General features: G+C 36.1%; 1 protein-coding gene and 1 long non-coding RNA gene across 2 annotated transcripts in view; both read left to right on the top strand.

Annotated features, from left to right (window-relative positions):
- Positions 1-23,014, top strand: part of LOC21410691 (UDP-N-acetylmuramoylalanine--D-glutamate ligase) — a 32,939-nt gene that overhangs the window by 3,621 nt on the left and 6,304 nt on the right. Inside the window, exons 4-13 of the mRNA XM_024175399.1 lie at positions 486-578; positions 1,098-1,199; positions 1,463-1,579; positions 1,965-2,075; positions 2,246-2,308; positions 2,410-2,536; positions 3,087-3,169; positions 3,425-3,641; positions 18,060-18,187; positions 18,608-18,682. Coding sequence (XP_024031167.1) covers positions 486-578; positions 1,098-1,199; positions 1,463-1,579; positions 1,965-2,075; positions 2,246-2,308; positions 2,410-2,536; positions 3,087-3,169; positions 3,425-3,641; positions 18,060-18,187; positions 18,608-18,682 — 1,116 coding nt within the window. The remainder of the gene's footprint in view (positions 1-485; positions 579-1,097; positions 1,200-1,462; positions 1,580-1,964; positions 2,076-2,245; positions 2,309-2,409; positions 2,537-3,086; positions 3,170-3,424; positions 3,642-18,059; positions 18,188-18,607; positions 18,683-23,014) is intronic.
- Positions 9,143-10,446, top strand: LOC112094479. Its single transcript, XR_002903549.1, has 3 exons — positions 9,143-9,272; positions 10,088-10,152; positions 10,361-10,446. It is a non-coding gene; the product is annotated as an uncharacterized LOC112094479 (long non-coding RNA).

Raw genomic sequence — 23,014 nt, 5'->3', positions numbered from 1 at the left:
TCGTTCTAAAATAATTTTATTTTTTGTATGAAAATGGAAATGAAAACGTTTTTAATCTCATACAGAAATCATTTTTGAAAATGCGTTTGGTAGTTTTTTTAAGAGAGTATTTTCAGTATAAAAAACCCATTAGTGTCTCCCTCTGCTTGAGAGAGGAGAAAACGAAAATAAAAAATGAAAACGACTAAAAGTCGTTTTTCATTTCTCTCATATTTTACACTAAACTAAAAAATCATTTTCATTTCCGTTTTTTATTTTTAATTGTGCTAAATACTGTTTTGAAATTGTTTTCATTTTTTCGTTCTCAAAAGACGTGAAAAACAAAAATAAGAACAATTCCAAACACGGCAAAAAAATTCTACTCTTGTAAAAAGAATTTTGTGGTCTGAAATAACATAGCAGTTAATAAACAAAAATAAAGGTGTTTTATCTATTCATTCATTCATTTATTTTCAATGGTAAACTTTTGCAGGTTATTGGTTTAGGGAAAGTCTGGAAGAGCTGCAGTGAGGCTTGCCCTGGCCAGAGGAGCTTCTGTTGTGGCAATTGACCAGACTAAGAATTTGGGATTATTAGAGGTATACTTAGAGTATGTCCAATGCAAATGCTAATGCTCATTTATTTGGTTTGCCACTAAAAACCGACAAAATGGCTTATTTGATGTGCTATTTTGTTTTATGCTCTAACGCATAATGCTATTTCAAATGCTATACTACTTCTCATCATAATTGTTGAGCTCTGTAATACATAAAAGTAATCTCTTAATATGAAAATAAATTTTAAAAGGACAATGTTTTATAGCATTTGTAAAACTTATCATAAAGAAGCATTGTATTAAAGAGTGTTCAATCAAATGCTAAAAAATTTGGCATTGGCACATCAATTTGGCACTGCATTGGAGATGCTCTTATATATCCAGTTGATTTGCAAGTCTTATGTATATACACATATTTAGTTGTTTTATGAATCTTTTTTTTTCCCTTCTGTTGAAAACTTCTTTTATGAATCCTTATGTGTGTGTATCGATGCATATATGTGATTGAAAATATATGAAACCCTTTATAATTTAAATTGTGAAACTTCTTATCTGTTTGCAGGAAGATCCTCTTTTTGAGAGGCACAATGGTGATTTGAGAACAATCCTGGGACATTTTGATGGGGAGCTACTTCATAGTGTTGACAGGTCTTTGGGGCAGTTTGTAAGTCAACATAACAAGACAGTGAAGACCATATCGTTCATATAAAACATGTCCCTTAAGAAAATTATTGTTTTCCTTGATCTTTTATATCAAGATGTTCTTTTTATCATTTTGGACGCGGTTCAAAGTTCAGGATTCTGTATTAGATATTCATTTGGAAGTCATGCTTTGCAAAGAAATATTGAATTTCATATAAATCAATTTCATTTATATAAGGATTCTTTAAAAGCAGTTATTTGTTCTTTTTTGCTGTTAAAAAGCAGGGAAAGCAGGTAATGTCCGAGTTGGATTTTGCTGCAGAAATTCTTCCCAAAGGCAACAAGATTTTGGCGGTCACAGGAACCAATGGAAAATCTACTGTTGTTACTTTTGCTGGACAGGTTTTGTAACTGCTAAAAGGAGTAACCAAAACCCGTATGCTGCACATTTGTAATTTTTTTTCCTTGGAAAAAAAAAACCTCTGCTTTGTCATAGTTTAAATGATAACTAGAACAAAGTGGTAGATAAAAAAGGGTAATATGTTGTGCAAGTTCCAATATTAGTTTCAGAATGAAGCCTTTAGTTGTCAAATCCGCTAGATTTCTAAGTGTTAACAGAAGTGGATGAATAACTAATCGTATCAAAGAAAAGCTGAGTAGATGTTTTCTTCACCTCGTGCTGGCTTCAATTGGCATGAATCCTCTTCGTATGTTTCTTTAAGATACATTATCCGTTTACAAGTCTCTCGTGACTAAGAGAGTGTTTTTGTAAATCATCTGAAGCCAGATGCTTTGCCAACTCGGTGTTGAGACGTTTGTAGGGGGCAACCTTTGGAATCCACTGTCCGAAGCTGCTTTCCAATGTTTGGAATCAACTTCTTTAGGAAACAAGTTTCAGGTAAACCTGATTGTTTGATTGGTATTAAATCTTCACTGAACTTTCATTAAGCTAGGAACTTTTATTGACATAGTTTGAAAAGTATTGAGGCATGAATTTCTTGTTTCAAATTTAACGTGTGTGAAGATTAACATAGCAGATTAATAATCATAATCTTTTGCTTCTCCCAGGTTGCAGTGGTCGAAGTTAGTAGTTACCAGATGGAAATTGCCAACAAGTACTTCTGCCCTTCAGTAAGTGCAGCTTGAAAGTTTTCTTTTTAACTTCTTGCGACGGATAATACCATATTTGTGCATATTTTGTTTTTTGCTAAATGCGGTGGGCATCTTTTCAGGTTGCTGTGGTGCTAAACCTTACACCTGATCATTTGGACAGGCATGGCACAATGAGAAATTATGCAATGACTAAATGCCGAATATTTTCTCACATGACTGATGCAAAGTTGGCTATTCTTCCTTTGGGTATGCATTTGACCCAAATGCACTATTTTCCATATGAACATTTCTTTTGTCTCCTTCCAGTTTGTTGCCTACCCGTGAAAATGACATGAACGTAAAACTTTGAACTCAAAATCATATTCAAGGCCTAGAATGATAATGATTCTTTAAGAATCATTGAGAAGCTAGTTTGTCTTAGGTGGTGTGCGTGAGTTTTAATCGAAGTTTAAAATGTATACTTGCTTCAAGTGCCGAGGAGATGATAGGAAGGAATGATTTAATTTCTAGCAGTCTAGTCTTGGCAGTTATTTCAAGTTCTGTGCTAATTAGACTAGATATGCTCTATCTGGTATCAAGACATGTACCTACATTGTATGAAGCACAAACCTTAATACACGGCATGCTTTATGACTAAATATATGAACAAGTCTTGTACCCCAGGATAAAACAACTTTAGAAGGCGTGCACGTTAAGTCATTTTCTCATTATATTTAATGCATCTTACAGATTATTTTCTATATGTGGCTTAGTGTTTCTATCCTCAACTACTATTTTTTTAAGTTCTCCTTTACAGGTAACCAGCACTTGAATGAAGCAATTTGCCAGTACATGAATGAAGTTAATCGTGCTTGGATAGGAACCTTTCCAGGTGTAGAAGTAAGAAATAGTTCTCTTCTCGCTTGTTTCTATAGAATTTGTACCTTTATCTGTTGAGACCATTTTAAGTGTCAGTTTTGACCAATAGTGCTTGTCAAACTACAGATAGGAAAATGAGTAATGAAATTTTGGTCAAAGAAATCAATTTCCTATGCTATAACATGTGTGGGAATACTTGCACCATTTCTGTTTCGGTTTCTTTCACTTGACTTGAGTGCTGCAAATGACACTGACTGCAGCAAATTCGTTCAATAGATTGATATGGAGGCAAAAATTGCCAGATTGGAAGTACCTTCATTAGAGATTGTTTCTCAACTAAAGTTAGACGCAATGAAAGTGATGGGGACCCACAACTATCATAATGCCGCTGTTGCTGCATTATCTATTGCCGGACTGGGAGTTGGATTTGATGTCAAATCCCTTGGCTCAACAATTGGAATCTTAAGGGTGCCCCTTCACCGGATGCAAATTGGTAAGCTGAAAGATAGAGTCATCTCTGAATGATCGTTTTCATTTCCCTTTATTGTAACATTATACTATGAAAGAAGTTAGTATTTCTACCAAGTAAAAGAACATATCAAAATGTCCAATATATTCAAGTTCCCATTTAGTAATACGAGCTAACATTGATTTCTGGTTGTGTAACTTCTGTTAACTGTATGGCTCTTCTCTATTAAGATGCAACGAGCTAACAACTGAAAACTTTTACTCATTGAATTAATGCCTATTTCTAGTCTCCTAGTTAACAGCTGAAAACACGTGTTTGTTAAATCTTGACAGAGGTTATTACTTAAATATTTGCAGTATCAAAAGGTTTTTAATGGAGTTTACTTTACAAATATTACAGCTATAATTTAGGTCTTGACTTAACATGTCAGTTGCTGTTTTATGACCTTTGCAGTTTTTTTTTGGTTCAATCGCAACTTTTTCTCTTTGAATTTTGAAGATTTGGGAGAAAAATTATTATTTTTTTCTTATTTCTTAATTTTCCATAGTGAATGTACAGAGATTAAATAGAAAAGGAGGGGAAATCACAATCCGATATCACCCTTGATTCTAGGCCTAGAAATCAGCAAAAAATAAACTAATATTTACAAATAAGAAAATACAAACAATCAGCTAACTGATTGACAATCTGTTTTGCTAATTGAGATGTTTAATTTCATATTTTCACACTGCCCCTCAAGTTGGTGAGTAGATATCGATCATTCCCAGCTTGGAAGTCAATTCTCGAAAGTGACTCGTGATAGAGCCTTTGTGAGAATGTCTGCGGTTTGCAGATTCGTGGGAGTATAAATCATCTTGATTACTCCTTCAATTTTCTCCTTGATGAAGTGCCTGTCGATTTCCACGTGTTTTGTCCTGTCATGATGAACATGATTCTTTGCAATGTTTATCGCGGCCTGATTATCACAAAACATCTTCATGGAGCCTTCACTGGGAATCTTTAGTTCTTCTAGGAGTCTTTTTAGCCACATTCCTTCGCAAATACCATGTGCCATTGCTCTGAATTCAGCTTCAACACTGCTTCTAGCTACCACTGATTGTTTCTTACTCCTCCAAGTAACCAAGTTTCCCCACACATAAGTACAATAACCTGAGGTAGATCTTTGATCAGTCACGGAGCCTGCCCAATCTACATCAGAGAAGATCTCAATGCTCTTATCATGCCCCTTTTTGAAACATAGTCGCTTTCTTCGCGTCATTTTGAGATATCTAAGAATCCGGTACACTGCATCAAGATGTTCTTCAGTGGGATTATTCATGAATTGGCTAATCACACTAACTGGGAATCTAATGTCAGGTCTAGTGTGAGATAAGTAGATGAGTTTTCCCACAAGGCGTTGATAACGTCCTTTGTCAACCGGAGCACTTCCCTCTTTCATTCCAATTTTATAGTTTGAATCCATAGGAGTGTCTACTGGTTTGCACCCAAGCATCCCCGTCTCCTTCAGTAAGTCTAGGGTGCACTTTCGTTGGGAAACTAATATGCCCTTCTTTGATCTGGCTATCTCCATGCCAAGAAAATACCTTAGAGCTCCAAGATCCTTGATTTCAAACTCCTTTGCAAGGATTGATTTTAACCAGACCATTTCTTCCTCATTATCACCTGTAAGGATGATGTCGTCCACATAAACTATAAAAATAGTGATCTTCCTGCTTGGTGAGTGCTTGAAAAATAGCGTGTGATCGGACTGTCCTTGTGAAAATCCATGTTTCTTGACTGCCCTTGTGAATCTATCAAACCAAGCTCTAGGTGATTGTTTAAGGCCATATAGGGACTTCTTCAGCTTGCACACTTTGTCGACGTTATTCTCTGTATCAAAGCCTGGTGGAATATCCATGTAGACTTCATCCTCTAAGTCACCATTCAAGCAAGCATTTTTCACATCTAACTGATGAAGAGGCCAATCTAAGTTTGCTGCCAAAGACAGTTAGACTCGAACTGTATTCAGTTTAGCCACCGGGGCAAATGTCTCTTGATAATCAATTCCATATGTCTGAGTGAATCCCTTTGCTACTAACCGGGCTTTGTATCGATCAATGCTTCCATCTGCTTTATACTTGACATTAAATATCCATTTGGACCCTACTAGATGCTTGCCTTCTGGAAGATTTGTCAACTCCCAAGTACAATTTTTTTCTAGGGCACAGATTTCTTCATCAATAGCTTTCTTCCATTCTGGTTGGGTAATTGCTTCTTGTATGCTATTTGGAATGTCAACTTTTGATAGATTGGTGGTGAAGACTTGGTAGCTAGGAGATAATCTATCATAAGATACAAAAGAGGAAATAGGGTGACGTGTGCATGTTCTCACACCTTTCCTATTAGCAATAGGGACATCAAGATCATTACTCAACAATGAATCAGAATGATTATCAGTGTTACCTGAAGGATTGATTTCTGAACTTGGACTCAGATCGGGTTCCTGGCTTTGCTCGGGAAGAATTGGATGCTCTATCCCCTTTTTAGTCTTCAACCTTCTTGAGTACACTTGTCTGCAATCTGTACCAGTTTTGTGGATCAGAAGAGTGTCTGTGATGGAAGGATTTTCAAGTTGAGTTGTTTGAGGAGTGAGTTGTACTGTTTGTGGAGGTTCGGTTGACTCTATTTGTGGAGTTTCGGTTGACTGTATTTGTGGAGGTTCAGTGGATGTCGGATGATCTAGGTCAAACCAAAACTTATATTCTTCTTGAGTGGCAGAATTCTCCCCCTGAATATGAGTTTTGGGGTAGAATGGTTGGTCTTCAATGAAAGAAACATCCATAGAATTGTAGATCCTCTTGGTGATTGGAGAGTAACACTTGTATCCTTTTTTATTTGATGAGTATCCAAGGAATAAACATTTAACAGCTTTGGGATCAAGTTTGCTTCTCAGATGGGAGGGAATATGGACAAACACGGAGCATCCGAACACTTTGAGAGGAAGAGAAGAGATCAACCGAGTTGAAGGATAGGCTTGAGAGAGAGTTTGACATGGAGTTTTGAATTTCAGTACCCGAGATGGCATTCTGTTGATGAGATATGCTGCTGTAAATACTGCATCTCCCCAGAAATGTTTTGGAACATTGGAGGTAAACATGAGAGCACGAGCAACTTCAAGAAGATGTCGGTTTTTCCATTCGGCTATGCCATTTTGTTAAGGGGTAGTTATGCAAGAACTCTGATGCACTATTCCTTTTTCCAGTAAGTATTCCCCAAGAATGGTATTGAAATAATCTTTTGCATTGTCTGTTCTAAAGATTTGAACATTGACTTGAAATTGGTTTTAGATCATGGAATGGAAGTTTTTAAAGATAGGACCTGCCTCTGATTTTTCTTTCATGAGAAATATCCATGTTGTTCTTGTATGATCATCAATAAAGGAGACAAACCACCTTTTTCCTGAGATATTGGTGATGCGAGAAGGACCCCAATGGAAAAAAGATCCCTAATGGATTGACCCATTTTGGCTGGAACGGATACGCATCGAGCATGTTTCTCAAGAATACTTTCAACTTTGAAGAGGTAGAGCCTCGCACACTCCTTAGCATTGTCAATCGTCTTTCCCGAGTCCAAATCCTGAAATTGACAGTGATAAGGGTAAAATTTAGTAACACAGTTATGATCTTTTGTGAGTTTACTGATGGACAGCAAGTTGCATGTCAGATTGGGTACTAAAAGGACAGATTTTAGAATAAGATCTTGTGAGATTATTATGGACCCAATACCAGTCACAGAGGATAAGGATCCATCTGCAATGCAAACTTTGTAATTCTCAGAACAAGGATGATAAGATTGAAATAATGAAGGATCACCCATCCATCCCAAAAGCTTAAGCTGTTAGGAGGTGGACTAACAATAGTTTTATACTTTAACACTCCCCCTCACGTGTGGGTTGGACAATGGGCAATCGTGTGGGTAAATTAATTGGAAAGCCCAACACGTGAATATTTAAGCCCGAGATATATTAAAAACCCAACATATGATGACAATTTTAAATGGGGATAAAGAGTGTAATTACAGGGGTTTGAACTCAGGACCTCCCGCTCTGATACCATGAAAAAATTTGGGAGAAAAATTATTCTTTTTTTCTTATTTCCTAATTTTCCATAGTGAATGTACAGAGATTAAATAGAAAAGGAGGGGAAATCACAATCCGATATCACCCTTGCTTCTAGGCCTAGAAATCAGCAAAAAATAAACTAATATTTACAAATAAGAAAATACAAACAATCAGCTAACTGATTGACAATCTGTTTTGCTAATTGAGATGTTTAATTTCATATTTCCACAAATTTTGAATCTCCCTTAAATTTTATTACCATTGTATTATTGCCCGTGTCCTTATACATGCTATATATATGTTACTGAAACTAGGAAAGGAAAAGTGTCGCAAGTTTTATGCCTGTAAGTATTTATATCCAATTCATTAATTTATGTAGTTTTCAAGTTAATATCTTTCAAGGCTATTCGTTTGATTCAACTTCACCGAAGGAGCCTATGCAGTATGCAAGGATAGCAATGGGGTCACATGGGTGGACGACAACAAGGCAACTAATGTTGATGCGACATACACAGGACTAATGGGTCTCAAGGGGCAAAAGTCTTTGATTTTACTTGGTGGTATTGCAAAGGTTACAGTAGAATTCTGGTGGCTAAATATTAATTTAATCTTCAAGATTAAAAGCTTAGACAAATTAATTTCTTGAATCAACTGCTCCATCAGAAAAGGAGGAAAGAAAATTGTCAGAAAGTAGAAGATTTATTTTCTAATAGAGAATAAAATTGTTTACTTTCCTGTTTTCTAGTTTACTTTTTCTGTTTTTGAATAAAAGGGACAAATCCCTTAGTTTGGGGTAAGGTTCCTAGGAAATAGGGTAGTTTCCAGATTCTCTTTAGTTAGTTTCCGGATTTAGATAGTTTTTGGTTTTGTTAGATGTTTGTGAGCTGTCAAGGATACAATGTATCCTATAAATAAGATGTATGCTACCATGATTGAAATAAGAGAGAAAATAAGTTTTTTCCTCAAAACCTACATGGTATCAGAGCCTTAGGGTTTTAATCCAAAGGGAAAAATGGCAAAGACAGCCATGACCGGTGTAAACAGAGCCCAAACCTCATCTGAGGCTGCCTCTGAAAATAGACCAGACAATTCTCTCTATACCGGTGTTGATAATATAACAACCGGTTCCTCCTTACAAATTTTTGTTCAAAAGTTGAATGGAAAAAACTACTTTGAGTGGTCACAGTCCGTCAAACTTGTGCTCGATGGCAGAGGAAAACTCAGCTATATTACTGGGGAAGAGAAGCAGCCCGGAGAAATAGATTCAGTTCTTTAATCGCATCCGCCGTTGAAATTTGGACGTTTCGGAGTTTTTTCATGATAATAAGGAACATAAACTTTGTACATTTTTTGCAGTTATTGTTGGGCTTTTTTTGTTAGTTTTTTTTTGGGTTTTTTAAGGTTATAATTTGCCGGCAAAATTGGAGAGAGAAATATTTCCTCCCCATTCGCGGTGGTATTCTGCTTATTTATCTGTTTATTTGTTTTCTTTTCGATACTCAGGATATCTACCAGTTCCTATCCAAGGAGTATTTGGAAAACTTGCGCCTACGTAGGTAAAGATTTAAAAGTTTCTCAGTTTAACTATTTAATTTTCCCATAAATTTTCTACAAGATGAATGTTTGCTCTCCCTATTAATTCAGGTTTTGAATTGTAAGTCGTAATTGAGTGGAAATTTATCATTTTTTTGTCATTCCGGTTGTAACGATTCATGAATGAGGCTTAATTTAGGTTTCTTTTTGTGTCTTTGATGATTTTGCATGAAAGAATTGTTCTTTATTTTAATATGAGTCTGAGATTTTTGTTATTTCCTCTGTTTCTTGCACGAAAAGCTTCATTTTTGTAGAGAATCTCGGATTGGAGGTGTTGTGTGTCGTTGCTTATGAAATTAGGATCCTTGCAGAGAATGTGAGCTTCAAAATTCCTTTTTTCGGTTTTATAATTAGGATTTTGAAGGATTGGGAAAAGGAATTAAGAAAATGCTGTTTTGGTTTTAGTTGTTAGGCTAATAGAGAATTGGCTTCAAATGGAAGACCTCCTAAGAAATTGAAGGCTGGTGGTTCTTTCCTCATGAAAGTCTTTGGCATTCTTGCTGTATGTTTATCTCATTGTGCTTTGTTTCTTTGTATATGCTTCAGTTTTCTCTACCCTGATCTCTGATTTGATCTTTTTTTTGCCATAATTAGCAAGAACAAGCTATTTGTTTATGCTTATTGCACCTAGATGGATATAAAATTTTTGAAGACTTGGACAATTATGATTTTTTTCTGGCCAATGATTGTGAGTTGTGCATTAAGAAGTTGAATTTGTGTAATGGTTAAGTTTCTTGAGTTATTACTGTTAATGAGTTAATGGGGTATTATGTTCTAGGGAAAAGGCACAAAATGCGTTGGAGCATTGTACAGACTTGCCAGCTCTTTAAGATTTACTTTAAGGTGATGATATAATCCATTCTTTTTAATGTATATGTATTCTGCAGATATTCATTTGCAATTTCTGTTATGGTTTATTATCATATCAGAAGGGAAAAAAATCAGGAAAAGTATTTACTCGATTCAAAGTGCTTATTTATGTTTGAAGTGCTTGAAATGCTGCAACATTAGCTACATTGTGAAAATTGAGAACTCTTCCATTACCTTGCAGCTTGGTACAGTTCACCTTTTTCGCAGTGTGATAAAAAGTATGGAAAGTGCCTGTATGTCTGATTTTGAGGAATTTCCTAAAAGAGATAAGGGCAGAATTGATTTCTCTCAAGTTGGTATTTTAACACTTTTCATACTTTGTGTTATGTATCTGCAAGAAAGTTTATTTATGTTTATTTATGTTATACGGATCGATTAGAAGTTTTCAACGAAAACTTCCCATCTGTAAGTAAAAACTAACTCCTTCAAGATAATTATATAAGTTGGTTTTTCAGTCAGTTGTTGATGTGGAACTTCATGTTACTTTAAACAAGTGGTGCAACAAAGTGGAAGTAGAGGTTATAAATCGTGTTGCTTCATGTTTTATTCTTGCTTAAGTTTAAGCCATTTCGTGTGTTTTTTAGAATTAGAAAGAATGAGGTTGTTTAGTTTACATCCTTATTGAGAACCTGTCATTAATTAAGATGAGATAATTTTTTGAGATAGATTGCCGCTAATGATGGTAATGTTTGTATGTTATGATGCATTGCAGGGTAAATTATTAAGGGATGGGACGAAGGTATTAAAACAATGAAACAAGGTGAATGTTACTACTTTATGAGATAAATGTTATTTGCTAGTTTATGTGTTTTTAAAGACTGATTTGCCTGTGTTTGATTATATTGTGGAGGATAATGATGTTTTAAGATGATGTCATTCTAATTTTCTCATGAATTTTTGTCCCTATGAGATAGTCCCTTATTTCTTGCTTTTATTTTTCCTTTTTCAATGTTTTGATGGAATACTTTGCATTAAGAGCATGAAAAAATTTAATTCTTTGCTATGTTCACCATGACAGTCAAGAAAAGTTACAGTGTAATTCAATTGCTACACTATTCTAGTTTGTTTCCCAAAATTAGTACAAAAAAGGGATTTCTGAAGGTTAGTCTTGAAGAATAGGATTGAATCTAATGAGCTATCTTGGTTAGTTTTGATGTTAGAGTACTACTTTCTGAGATAAATATTAGTTGTTAGTTTATGTGTTTTGAAAGATTGATTTCCCCGTGTTTGATTATATTGTGGACGATAATGATGTTTTAAGTATGTATAAGAGTTGAAGTCGACGTTGTAATGGTATGCTATAATATTGTTGGTAGTGGTAAAAGCTCTTGGGAGACTACATATCTCTATTTGTGTTGATCTTATGCATAAGCTATTTGCATTATCGTTGCATTGAAAGAGCTTGATTTTTTGTTTGGTGTATTAATATTATAATCAGCTTTGGCTTTCCTAAGGCACATTGAAGGAAATGATATGAATGCATATTTAAGGTCTTCAATTATGTAACAAAGTGATTTATAGCTAGATCAAGGAGTGCTTAAGTTGGGATAAATAACTTTGAGGATGGATGAAGGTCAAATACAACTTTTTTTTTTTGAATTGGTTTCCTATGAAATGAGGTATGAAATGTTGAAGCTAAGTTAATAATTTGGGTTTTGATGGAGTTTTCATTGAACTAATCTAGGTTATCGGCCGTTCAGCTGTCAAGTTTGAAGAACGCTTCAGATAGGAAATTATCGCTGAGTCTCTGCTTCTGGTGCCTCCTTCCTCTCTGCAATTATTGTTAAACTTCTTGATGTCGCCAAGGTAAATTTTTTTAATTTTTTTTAGTTGTTTTGGTTCATATTAGCTTAGCTTAGCTTCATTTTACCTTAGATTATCTATTTATCTGCTGTATTAGATCTTACAATGTTCATATTAGGACTGTTAAGGAAAACAAAAGCTCTAATACATTATAAGAAACTTCTGACTAGAATATTATCTAGATACATCTATATATAGATATGTATATATAAACTAATTCTATGCTATAAACTTTTTTTATAATTCTAAACTTTTTTTACTTTCAAAGTTAAACAACTGTGGGCCCATAATTATATCTGTCGGTTAGATAAAGTCTTTGTATTTGAATTTAAATAAAATAGAGGATAAAGGGTTTATCATTAGAGATAAGGTTTCTTAGGTTAGAGTTTTATCTTTAGAGTTTATCTTTAATTAGGATAGTTTCTTTTAAGAAGATAAGGTTTATTTCTTAGCCTATTTATTCTTATTTTTTACTATTCCGAAAATAATAGAAGAGAGTTTCTTTCTAGAAAATTTACATGGTATCAGAGCCATGACAAAAACAGCCATGGTTGGTGCCACCAAAGGCACGAGTTCCTCAAAGGTTGCCGATGAGGTTGTTCATCAGTCTCCTATGTATTTACCAAATCATTCCCTTCAAATAACCATTCATAAACTGAATGGAAAAAATTATCTAGAATGGTCATAATCTGTCAAACTTGTGATCGATGGTAAAGGAAAGCTTGGTTACCTGATCGGAGAAATAAAACAGCCTACTGATGATGCAAAGCATAGGAGATGGAAATCAGAGAGCTCAATGGTAATTGCCTGGTTGATTAATTCTATGGAACCCTTCATGTTTCTTCCTACTACCCGAGATGTTTGGGAAGCAGTGCGGGATACATACTCTGATCTAGAAAATTATTCCCAGATGTTTGAATTAAATGACAAGATGTGGAGATCCTAGCGAGGAGACCGAGAAGTGACTGTGTATTATAACGAGATGATGACACTATAGCAGGAACTTGATCTACTCAAAGAAGAAGAATGGGAGAGTCCAAGTGATAGTGTTCGATACAAGAAAAAAATTGAAAGAAACCGTGTTTGTATTTCTTGCAGGTTTAAACAAAGAATTAGATGAATTCCGAGGTTGAATTTTGAGTCAAACACCTCTCCCCTCAATCAGAGAGGTTTTCTCTATAGTCCGCAGAGAAGAAGCTCGTAGACATGTCATGATGAAGCCAGCAGGAGACACTCGACCAAGCCTTGATGCTAAAAGTTCTGCACTGGCTACAAAAGGGTATGATCCAAAGAACGAAAGGAAGAATGGAAGATAGAAACCATGGTGTGATCACTGCAAAAAATCGTGGCACACCCGTGAGAACTGTTGAAAAATTCACAGCATGCCAGCAAACTGAAAAAAGAAGCAGAATGGTGACACTCGGGCATTCCAGGCCAGCAACAATAATGAAACAGGGCAGCAACAAGTCTCCTCAGAAACTCTTCCATTTACAAAGGAACAAATTAACCATCTGTACAAAATGTTTCAGCCACCCTTACAATCCCCAGTAAATTTCAACCCTTCTTGTTATGTGGCACAAAAAGATAATTACCTCACAGTTGCTCTTATTAGTGTCAATCCAAATTGTTCTTGGATAATCGATTCCGATGCAACCGATCACATGACCAGATTATCACAATTATTTTCATCTTATACCTTGTGCAGGAAATCAAAAAATCAAAATAGCTGATGCTTCCTTCTCAACAATAGCCGGGAAAGGAACCATCTTTATTTCTCCTCACCTTATTCTCAATGTCCCAAATTTGTCTTGAAATCTCTTATCTGTCAGTAAATTAACTCATGATCAAAATTGTCAAGTTAACTTCCTTTTTTCTCATTGTGAGTTCTAGGATTTAACCTCGGCGAAGATGATTGACAGTGCTAAACAAGTTGAAGGACTCTACATACTTGAAGGTGGATCTGCAATTGGAAGGCAAGCTCGGAAGACTTGTTTCAATTCTATTTCTGTTATTAGTACAAATGAAATTATGCTATGGCATTATAGATTAGGTCATCCAAATTTTAAATATTTGAAACATTTGTTTCCCAAGTTATTTATCAATAAAAATCCCTCTTCTTTTCAATGTGAAATTTGCGAGTTAGCAAAACATCACCGCGTCCCCTTTCCACCACAAACCTACAAAAGCTCAAAACCATTTACTATAATACATAGTGATGTTTTGGGTCCTTCTAGGGTTGCAACCCTCTTAAGTAAAAGATAGTTTATCACCTTCATTGATGATCACACAAGGTTTCTTAGATATTTTTACTAAAAGAAATATCTGATGCGGAACAAGTGTATCAAAATTTTTACACCATGGTTCAAACACAATTTAAAACTGAAATTCAAATCTTTCGGAGTGATAATGGAAAAGAGTATTTTAACTTCATTCTGGAAAATTTTTTTCATGAAAAAGGAATTGTGCATCAAAGCTCTTGTAATAATACACCTCAACAAAATGGGGTGGCTGAAAGGAAGAATAAACACCTCCTAGAAGTTGCCCGGGCCTTAAGATTTTCAACTAATGTTCCAAAATATTTATGGGGGGAAGCTATCCTTACAGCCACTTACTTGATCAATAGGATGCCAACTAGAATTTTGAAATTTAAAACCCCTTTAAATGTTTTCAAAGAGTGCTTTGCTACTTCAAGGCTTTTTGGTGATATCCCTTTGAAAATATTTGGATGTACTGCATTTGTTTATATCTATGATAAAAAACGAGGGAAACTATATCCTAAAGCAAGAAAATGCATTTTTATTGGCTATCCATCAAATCAAAAAGGGTACAAGTGCTTTGATCCACTCTCAAAAAAATTGTTTGTTTCCATGAATGTAACCTTTTTTGAAAACCAAAGTTACTACATGAGTTCTCATCTTCAGGAGGAGAACAATAGTGAAGATTCAAATGTCAATATTGATGCTTTTAAAAAAACTGAAACGGTTCCAGTCGTGTTTGAACTTACACCTGAAATAGATGAGGAAATAAATGATGTAGGTATAGTTTTGAATGAAAATTCAAATGAAACAAATGTATTGGATACTGAAAATCATGGACAGGCTTCCTTAATGCCATCACATGATCATAATCGTGGAAAATCAGAGATGTGTGCGAAATGGTACAAAGGGCTGGTCTTCTCAAGAAGGAATCATCAACAAGGAACAAAGAAATCTAACTTGCAACACTGCCAAGAGTCCAACCGTGGATTAGATCCCATGTCAGATAAAGTCCCAGGTAATTCTGAACCAAACTCTTCAATTCCTATTACTCTCAGAAAAGGTATTAGATCTTGCACCAAACATCCATTGTCCAATTTTGTGTCTATGAAAAAGTGTCACCCTCCTTCCATGCATTTATCTCACAACTCTCCAGTGTAGCTATTCCAAAAAATATACAGGAGGCTCTAGTTGTTCCCGAGTGGAAGGAAGTAGTTTATGAAGAGATGAGAACTCTTGAGAAAAATGAAACATGGGACGAAGTAGACTTGCCACGTGGGAAAACAACCGTTGGTTGCAAATGGGTGTTTACCGTGAAGTACAACTCAGATGGCTCATTGGAAAGACATAAAGCACGCTTGGTAGCAAAGGGATTTACACAAACATACGGTATTGACTACTTTGAAACCTTCTCTTTAGTAGCAAAACTGAACACAATAAGGGTTCTCCTGTCCATTGCCGTGAATCTTGATTGGCCTCTACACCAACTAGACGTAAAAAATGCCTTCCTCAATGGAGAATTAGCAAAAGAGGTGTATATGGATGCTCCACCAGGTTTTTCTGAGAGGTTTGGTTTGAGGGTCTGTCGATTAAAAAAGTCTCTGTATGGGCTCAAGCAGCCTCCTAGAGCTTGGGTTGAACGATTTGCAAAGTTTGTAAAAGGTCAAGGCTTTACTCAAGGACAAGCAAACCATACTCTATTCATGAAGATATTCTTTGAAGGAAAGATCGATGTCTTAATTGTCTACGTGGATGATATTATCCTTACAGGAGATGATTTCGAAGAAATGAGTAAATTAAAGCAATGCTTGGCTACTGAATTTGAGATTAAGGATCTAGGACCATTACGATACTTTCTTGGTATGGAATTTGCTCGATCCAAGAAAGGCATTGTCGTCTCACATCGTAAATATATCCTTGATCTTTTAGAAGAAACATGGATGAGTGGATGTAGACTGGCTGACACCCCTATGGAGTTCAACGTAAAACTTGGTGAAAGAGAGAAAGGGGTCCAAGTTGATACAAACCGATACTAGAGACTAGTTGGCAAGGTAATTTACCTATCTCATACAAGACCATATATCGCATTCGCAGTAAGTATGGTTAGTCAGTTCATGCACACCCCGTATGTGGAACACCTTAAAGCAGTTTACTGGATCTTGAGGTATTTAAAGGGAACTCCAGAAAAAGGATTGTTGGGGAATTGAAGTCTATACGGATGCTGACTGGGTAGGATCAATAGTGGATAGAAGATCAACTTCTGGATATTGCACATTTTTATGGGGAAATTTAGTCACGTGGAGGAGCAAAAAGCAGAGTGTAGTAGCTAGAAGTAGTGCCGAGGCCGAGTATAGATCAATGGCACTAGGGATATGTGAGGTACTATGGCTATTGAGAGTCCTCAAGGAGCTTAGAAGACCACAAGATAGTCCTATGAAACTATATTGTGACAATAAGGCTGCGATCAGTATCGCGCACAATCCTGTTCAACATGACAGAACAAAGCACATTGAGGTGGATAGATACTTTATAAAGGAGAAGCTTGAAGAAGGGGTCATATGCACGCCATTTGTTCCAACCACACAACAAGTTGCATATATTCTAACAAAGGGACTCCTAAGGCAGAAGTTTGAATTTCTAGTTAGCAAGTTGGGCATGATAGATATCTTTGACACCAACTTGAGGGGGAGTGTCGGTTAGATAAAGTCTTTGTATTTGAATTTAAATAAAATAGAGGATAAAGGGTTTGTTATTAAAGATAAGGTTTTTTAGGTTAGAGTTTTATCTTTAGAGTTTATCTTTAATTAGGATAGTTTCTGTTAGGAAGATATAGTTTCTTCCTTAGCTTATTTATTCTTATTTTTTACTATTCCGAAAATAATAGAAGAGAGTTTCTTCTAGAAAATTTACAATTTCTATGAGAAATCATTAATTCATTTGTTTAATCCAACTCTTCTCTTGCTTTGGTCAGATACACCCAAGCTCACAATTATCTTCCTTATTTCACAATGCCAACCAATGAACTTCATGGTCAACCATAATTTTACTTTACTTACTGGTAGAGCATATTTGCTTGCCATACCATAAATTGTACCTTTTTATTTTGAATATATATCTTAACAATCTTTTATCATTTTAATTCTGAACCAAAGGCAACAGACGCATTCAGAAAACACTTAAGAACTAGGTAATATAACTACTTCTAAATCCTTTAATTTACACTACATATAATTAAAGATTTTCAGCTTTCTTAATTATTATTATTAATTTTTTTTTTAAATTTGTATTTTGCAGTTAAGAAGAACAAAGAAAAAAAGGAAAATAAAAGCTATAATACATAGTAAAAAACTTTTTAACTAAAATATTATATAAATATATCTATATGTATATATGTATATATAAATTAATTTTATGCTTTAAAAATTTCAAACTTTTCATATAATAAAACAATGTTTTATGTAGCAACGCGGGGGCTTTTGGCTAGTATTACAGCTATAATTTAGGTCTTGACTTAACATGTTAGTTGCTGTTCTATGACCTTTGCAGTTTTTTTTTGGTTCAATCGCGACTTTTTCTCTTTGAATTTTGAATCTCCCTTAAATTTTATTACCATTGTGGTATTTGCCCGTGTCCTTATACATGCTATATATATGTTACTAATACTAGGAAAGGAAAAGTGTCGCAAGTTTTATGCCTGTAAGTATTTATATCCAATTCATTAATTTATGTAGTTTCCAAGTTAATATCTTTCTAGGCTATTCGTTTGATTCAACTTCACGGAAGGAGCCAAACCCGTTGTTCTTATCTTCTGTTTTTATGCAGTATGCAAGGATAGCAATGGGGTCACATGGGTGGACGACAGCAAGGCAACTAATGTTGATGCGACATACACAGGACTAATGGGTCTCAAGGGGCAAAAGTCTCTGATTTTACTTGGTGGTATTGCAAAGGTTACAGTTGAATTCTGGTGGCTAAATATTAATTTCATCTTCAAGATTAAAAGCTTAGACAAATTAATTTCTTAAATCAACTGCTCCATCAGAAAAGGAGGAAGGAAAATAAAATGCATTCGGAGTTAACATCTTCATTTAGGAGCTTCCTTACATAGTGAAATGGAAAATGATTATATCATGGAAAAAAGTTTCATGTAACATCATGAACTGAAAACTTGTTTGGGTTTAATAATTTTATTCTTTATAAAACTCGCAGAATTTTTTACACCTCCCATGTTATATATAATTTCTCAGGTCAAAATGCCGATATCATACCTGCTAGAGTCTTCCAAGCCTGGTTTAAATATTTTTCACACAGTGGGAGGGAAACCCTTATAGTCATATTCATGCCGTGATTGTCTTTTCCTTCTTTCACAGGATTTAGATGGAGAAGGTTCTAACGGTTTTGAGCAGTTGGTGGAGCCACTTAACTATCACAGATGTGTGATTACCGTACGTGGTTTTATTCGAAACTCGTGTGAATATATAATTATAGAATCTGTTTCTGTGGAAATTCAGTGTAAATTGGCTAAGTTTGTACAGCTGTTAGTTTCCTTATTTATAGGGGATTTAATTAGTTTCCTGATTTTTTTGATTACTAGATAAGTAGCTTCATGATTTTGTTATCTAGTCTGCTAGAATTAAGGGATATAACCGGCTGTGGTTATCCCCTAAAGTGTATATATATATTTGGTTGTATAGTACGTTTTTTATAAGAATAAGAATTAAATTCTTCCTCAAAACCCTATTCCGGTTTTATGAAAATCTTCATGGTATCAGAGCAAGGTTGCTAATCCGGTTTTAGGGTTTTCTCTATTTTATTCAAGCCACAATCTTCTCTCTGTTATCGTCATCACTGCAAACTCTAAATCCACCTCATGGCATCGGAAACAAGCAATACCCCAGGAACCTCGGCTGGTCACGATTGCTTGAATGGAGGCAGATTAGAGGGCTCAATTCTTCTCATCATTCAACACAAGTTGAATGGTCAGAATTATCTTCAATGGGCCAAGTCTATCATGATGTTCATCTCAGGCAAAGGGAAAGATGATTATCTCATGGGAGTGGCTGTTTCACCAAAACCGAATGACCCCAAGTACAAAATCTGGAAAGTAGAAAACATTATGGTTATGTCTTGGCTAGTAAAAACCATGGATGTAGAAATTGGACATAATTTTTTGTTCTATGACACTGCACATGAAATATGGATGGCGGCTCAAGAGACCTACTCAGACAACGAGAACACTGTAGAATTATTTGAGATTAAGGGAGCACTTCACGACCTAAGACAAGATGAGTTAAATGTGACTCAATACTATAATTGTCTAACACGTTTTTTGGCAACAATTGGATATGTTTGATAGTCCGGCTTGGGAATGTCCTGGAGATGCAAACCTGTATAAGAAAATTATAGAAAAGGACAGAGTTTTCAAGTTTCTGCTAGGGCTTGATAAATCCCTTGACGAAGTAAGGGGGAGAATTCTTGGAACCAAGCCACTTCCATCCATTCGAGAGGCATTCTCAGAAGTCAGGAGAGAGGAAAGTAGGAAGAAACTTTTGCTAGGAAGTCCACTACCTACAGGAATAGAAGGCTCAACCCTTCTAGCAAGGGGAACTTATGCAGCTCATGACACAAAGCAGAAGAAGACTTGGCCCTGGTGTGACCATTGCTAGAAAACAGGACACTAAAGAAACCTCCTGGAAAATCCATGGTAAGCCCGTTGATTGGAAGCCGAATCGAGAAAGAGAAGCTTGGAGTTTTGTTGCTGCCCTCGAAGACAAGGAAAGTCTATCAAACTCGGAACCTAGTCTCTTCAGCAAGGTGCAAATTGAATGGCTACAGAAGATGTTCAACCAGAACTCAAACCTTGCCCCCACTATCTCCACAGGATCCACTGCACAGAAAGGTATTTTTTCAGCCACTCATCATGTCAAAACTGACGATTCCACAGGTTGGATTGTTGATTCAGAAGCCTTAGACCACATGACTGGTGATGCTTCTTAAAGATTATAAAGTCTGGATTGCTGATGGATCACTTTCCTTAGTAACAGGAATTGGAAAAGTTGTCATCTCTGATATGTTAACTCTTCAATCTGTTCTTTTGGTTTCGAAATTAACGTGCAATTTGCTGTCAGTTAGTAAACTCACTAAAGATTCTAAATGTGTTGCTCAATTTTCTCCCACTTCATGTTTATTTCAGGATTTAGATTTGGGGAAGATGATTGGCAATGCTAAGGTAGACCACGGACTCTATTGGATTAGGGACAAAGCCATCCTTACTCTCGGGCTCATCACTCCACTGCCTCAACAGTTAAAGATTCGGACCATCTTATGTATTTTGATTCCAATAAAGACAGTTCCATTAGGTTACTGCACTTTCGTTTAGGACATCCAAATTTCTTGTATTTGGCCAAGATGTTTCCTTCATTATTTATCAATATAAATCCGAAATTTTTCCAATGTGAAGTTTGTCAATTTTCGAAACACTGTCGTGCACTTATCCTCTTCAAGGTTACAAACCCTCTCATCCTTTTTCAGTTATACACAGTGATATTTGGGGACCATCTCGGATTCTAAATATAACTGGTGCAATATGGTTTGTATCCTTTATCGATGATCACACTCGCGCTGCCTGGGTATTCCTTATGAAAGAAAAATCAGAGGCTGGACCCTTATTTAGAACATTTCATTCTATGATTAAAAACCAGTTTCAAGCTTTAGTTCAGGTGTTTAGAACCGACAATGCTAGGGAATATTTCAACTCAATCCTAGGACCCTATCTACTCGAGAATGGCATTATCCATCAGAGTTCCTATACAGATACCCCCCAACAAAATGGAATAGCAGAAAGGAAGAACCGACACCTTCTTGAGGTAGTCCGTTCTATCCTATTTGCTAGCAATGTGACAAAACAATTTTGGGGGGAAGCAGTTTTAACTGCCACCTATCTGATTAATAGGATGCCATCTCGAATCTTGGGATTTAATACACCATACCAAATTCTTCTTAAACTCTTCCCACAAAGCAGGGTGGTGAATACTATACCTCTCAAAGTGTTTGGATGTTCAGCCTACGTCCATATTCCTTCTCATCAACGAAGCAAACTTGATCCCAAGTCTATCAAGTGTTTGTTCCTTGGGTACTCACCTCATCAAAAGGGTTACAAGTGCTATTGCCCATCTACTAGGAAAACATATAACACTGGATGTTACTTTCATGGAGAATGTCCCATATTATTCCAAAACTTCTATTCAGAGGGAGAAACTACAAGAGTTATATCAGTTTTGGGATAGTATGATGTTAGAAGAACCAGAAAAAGAACTCGTGAGTGATCTCCCTCCTGAACCCGTGGCTGAGAAGGAACTCCTAGTCTACACCAGACGTAAGAAGACCCCTAAACTAGTAGTAGAGCATCCTGAGACTCCTACGCCTTGTCAAGCAGACAACCCGAGTTTAACTCCAAATGAAGTGATACAAGGTAATACTGAACCCTATTCCTCTTCTAATGATGCGTGTTTGCCTGATGATCTTAGCAAGCCAATTGCTCAAAGGAAAGGAATTAGATCGTGCACTCAACATCCTATCTCATACTTTGTGTCATATGAGAAGCTATCTCCGAGTTACAGGGCCTTCACCACAAATCTAGATAGTATCCAGATTCCAAGAGACATTCAAGAGGTACTACTACATCTAGAATGGAGAAAAGCAGTAAATGAAGAGTTAAGAGCCTTGCAGAAGAATGGCATGTGGGAACTCACTCAACTCCTTCAGGAAAAACATGTTGTAGGATGTAAATGGGTTTTCAATATTAAATACAAAACAGATGGGAGTATTGACAGGTACAAGGTAAGACTTGTGGCAAATGGCTTCACACAAACCTATGGGATTGACAATCAGGAAACCTTTGCTCCGGTTGCAAAGATGAATACCATCCGAGTTCTACTTTCTTTAGCCGTCAACCTTGACTGGAAGTTGCACCAATTTGATGTAAAAGTGCATTCGTCAATGGAGATCTGGAAGAGGAAGTATATATGGAGATCCCACTCGGTCTCAAAAAGTCAAGTGATTGCAAGCAGGTTTGCAGGCTTCGGAAGTCACTGTATGGTCTCAAGCAATCTCCAAGAGCTTGGTTTGACAGGTTCACCAAGGTAGTTCAGAAGTAGGGTTATTTGTAGGGACAATTTGATCACACCTTGTTCATCAAGAGAACTCCAGATGGTAAGATTGCAATCCTTATTGTCTATGTTGATGACATAATTGTTACAGGAGATAATGAGGTAGAGATTACTCGGCTAAAAGGGGTTTTAAGTCGAGAATTTAAAATTAAAGATCTTGGAGTCCTAAGGTACTTTCTTAGAATGGAGGTAACACGGTCTAGTAAAGAAATTTCAGTCTCGCAGAGGAAATATACACTGGACTTACTAAAGGCTGTAAACCTTCAGATACTCCCATGGATCCATTCAACAAAATTAGAACTAAGGGAGACTCAGGTCTAGTAATAAAGGAAGATATCAAAGATTAGTGGGCAAATTGATCTACTTGTCTCACACAAGACCAGACATCAGTTTTGCAGTTAGTACAGTTAGTCAGTTAATGAATAGTCCGAATGAAGAGCATCAAGAAGCAGTGTACATAATTCTAAGGTACTTAAAGATGTCTCCCGGCAAAGGTATACTCTTCAAGAAAGGAATCAACAGGGGCATAAAGATTTTGTCAGATGCAGAGATTGGGCAGGGTCTTTGATTGATAGACGATCAACTTTCGGGTATTGTTCCTTTGTGTGG

Source organism: Morus notabilis, unplaced genomic scaffold (assembly GCF_000414095.1).
Source record: "Morus notabilis unplaced genomic scaffold, ASM41409v2 Scaffold78, whole genome shotgun sequence".
Classification (NCBI taxonomy): Eukaryota; Viridiplantae; Streptophyta; class Magnoliopsida; order Rosales; family Moraceae; genus Morus; species Morus notabilis.
Note: the sequence above shows the minus strand (reverse complement) of the source record. Positions and strands in the feature narration are given on the sequence as shown.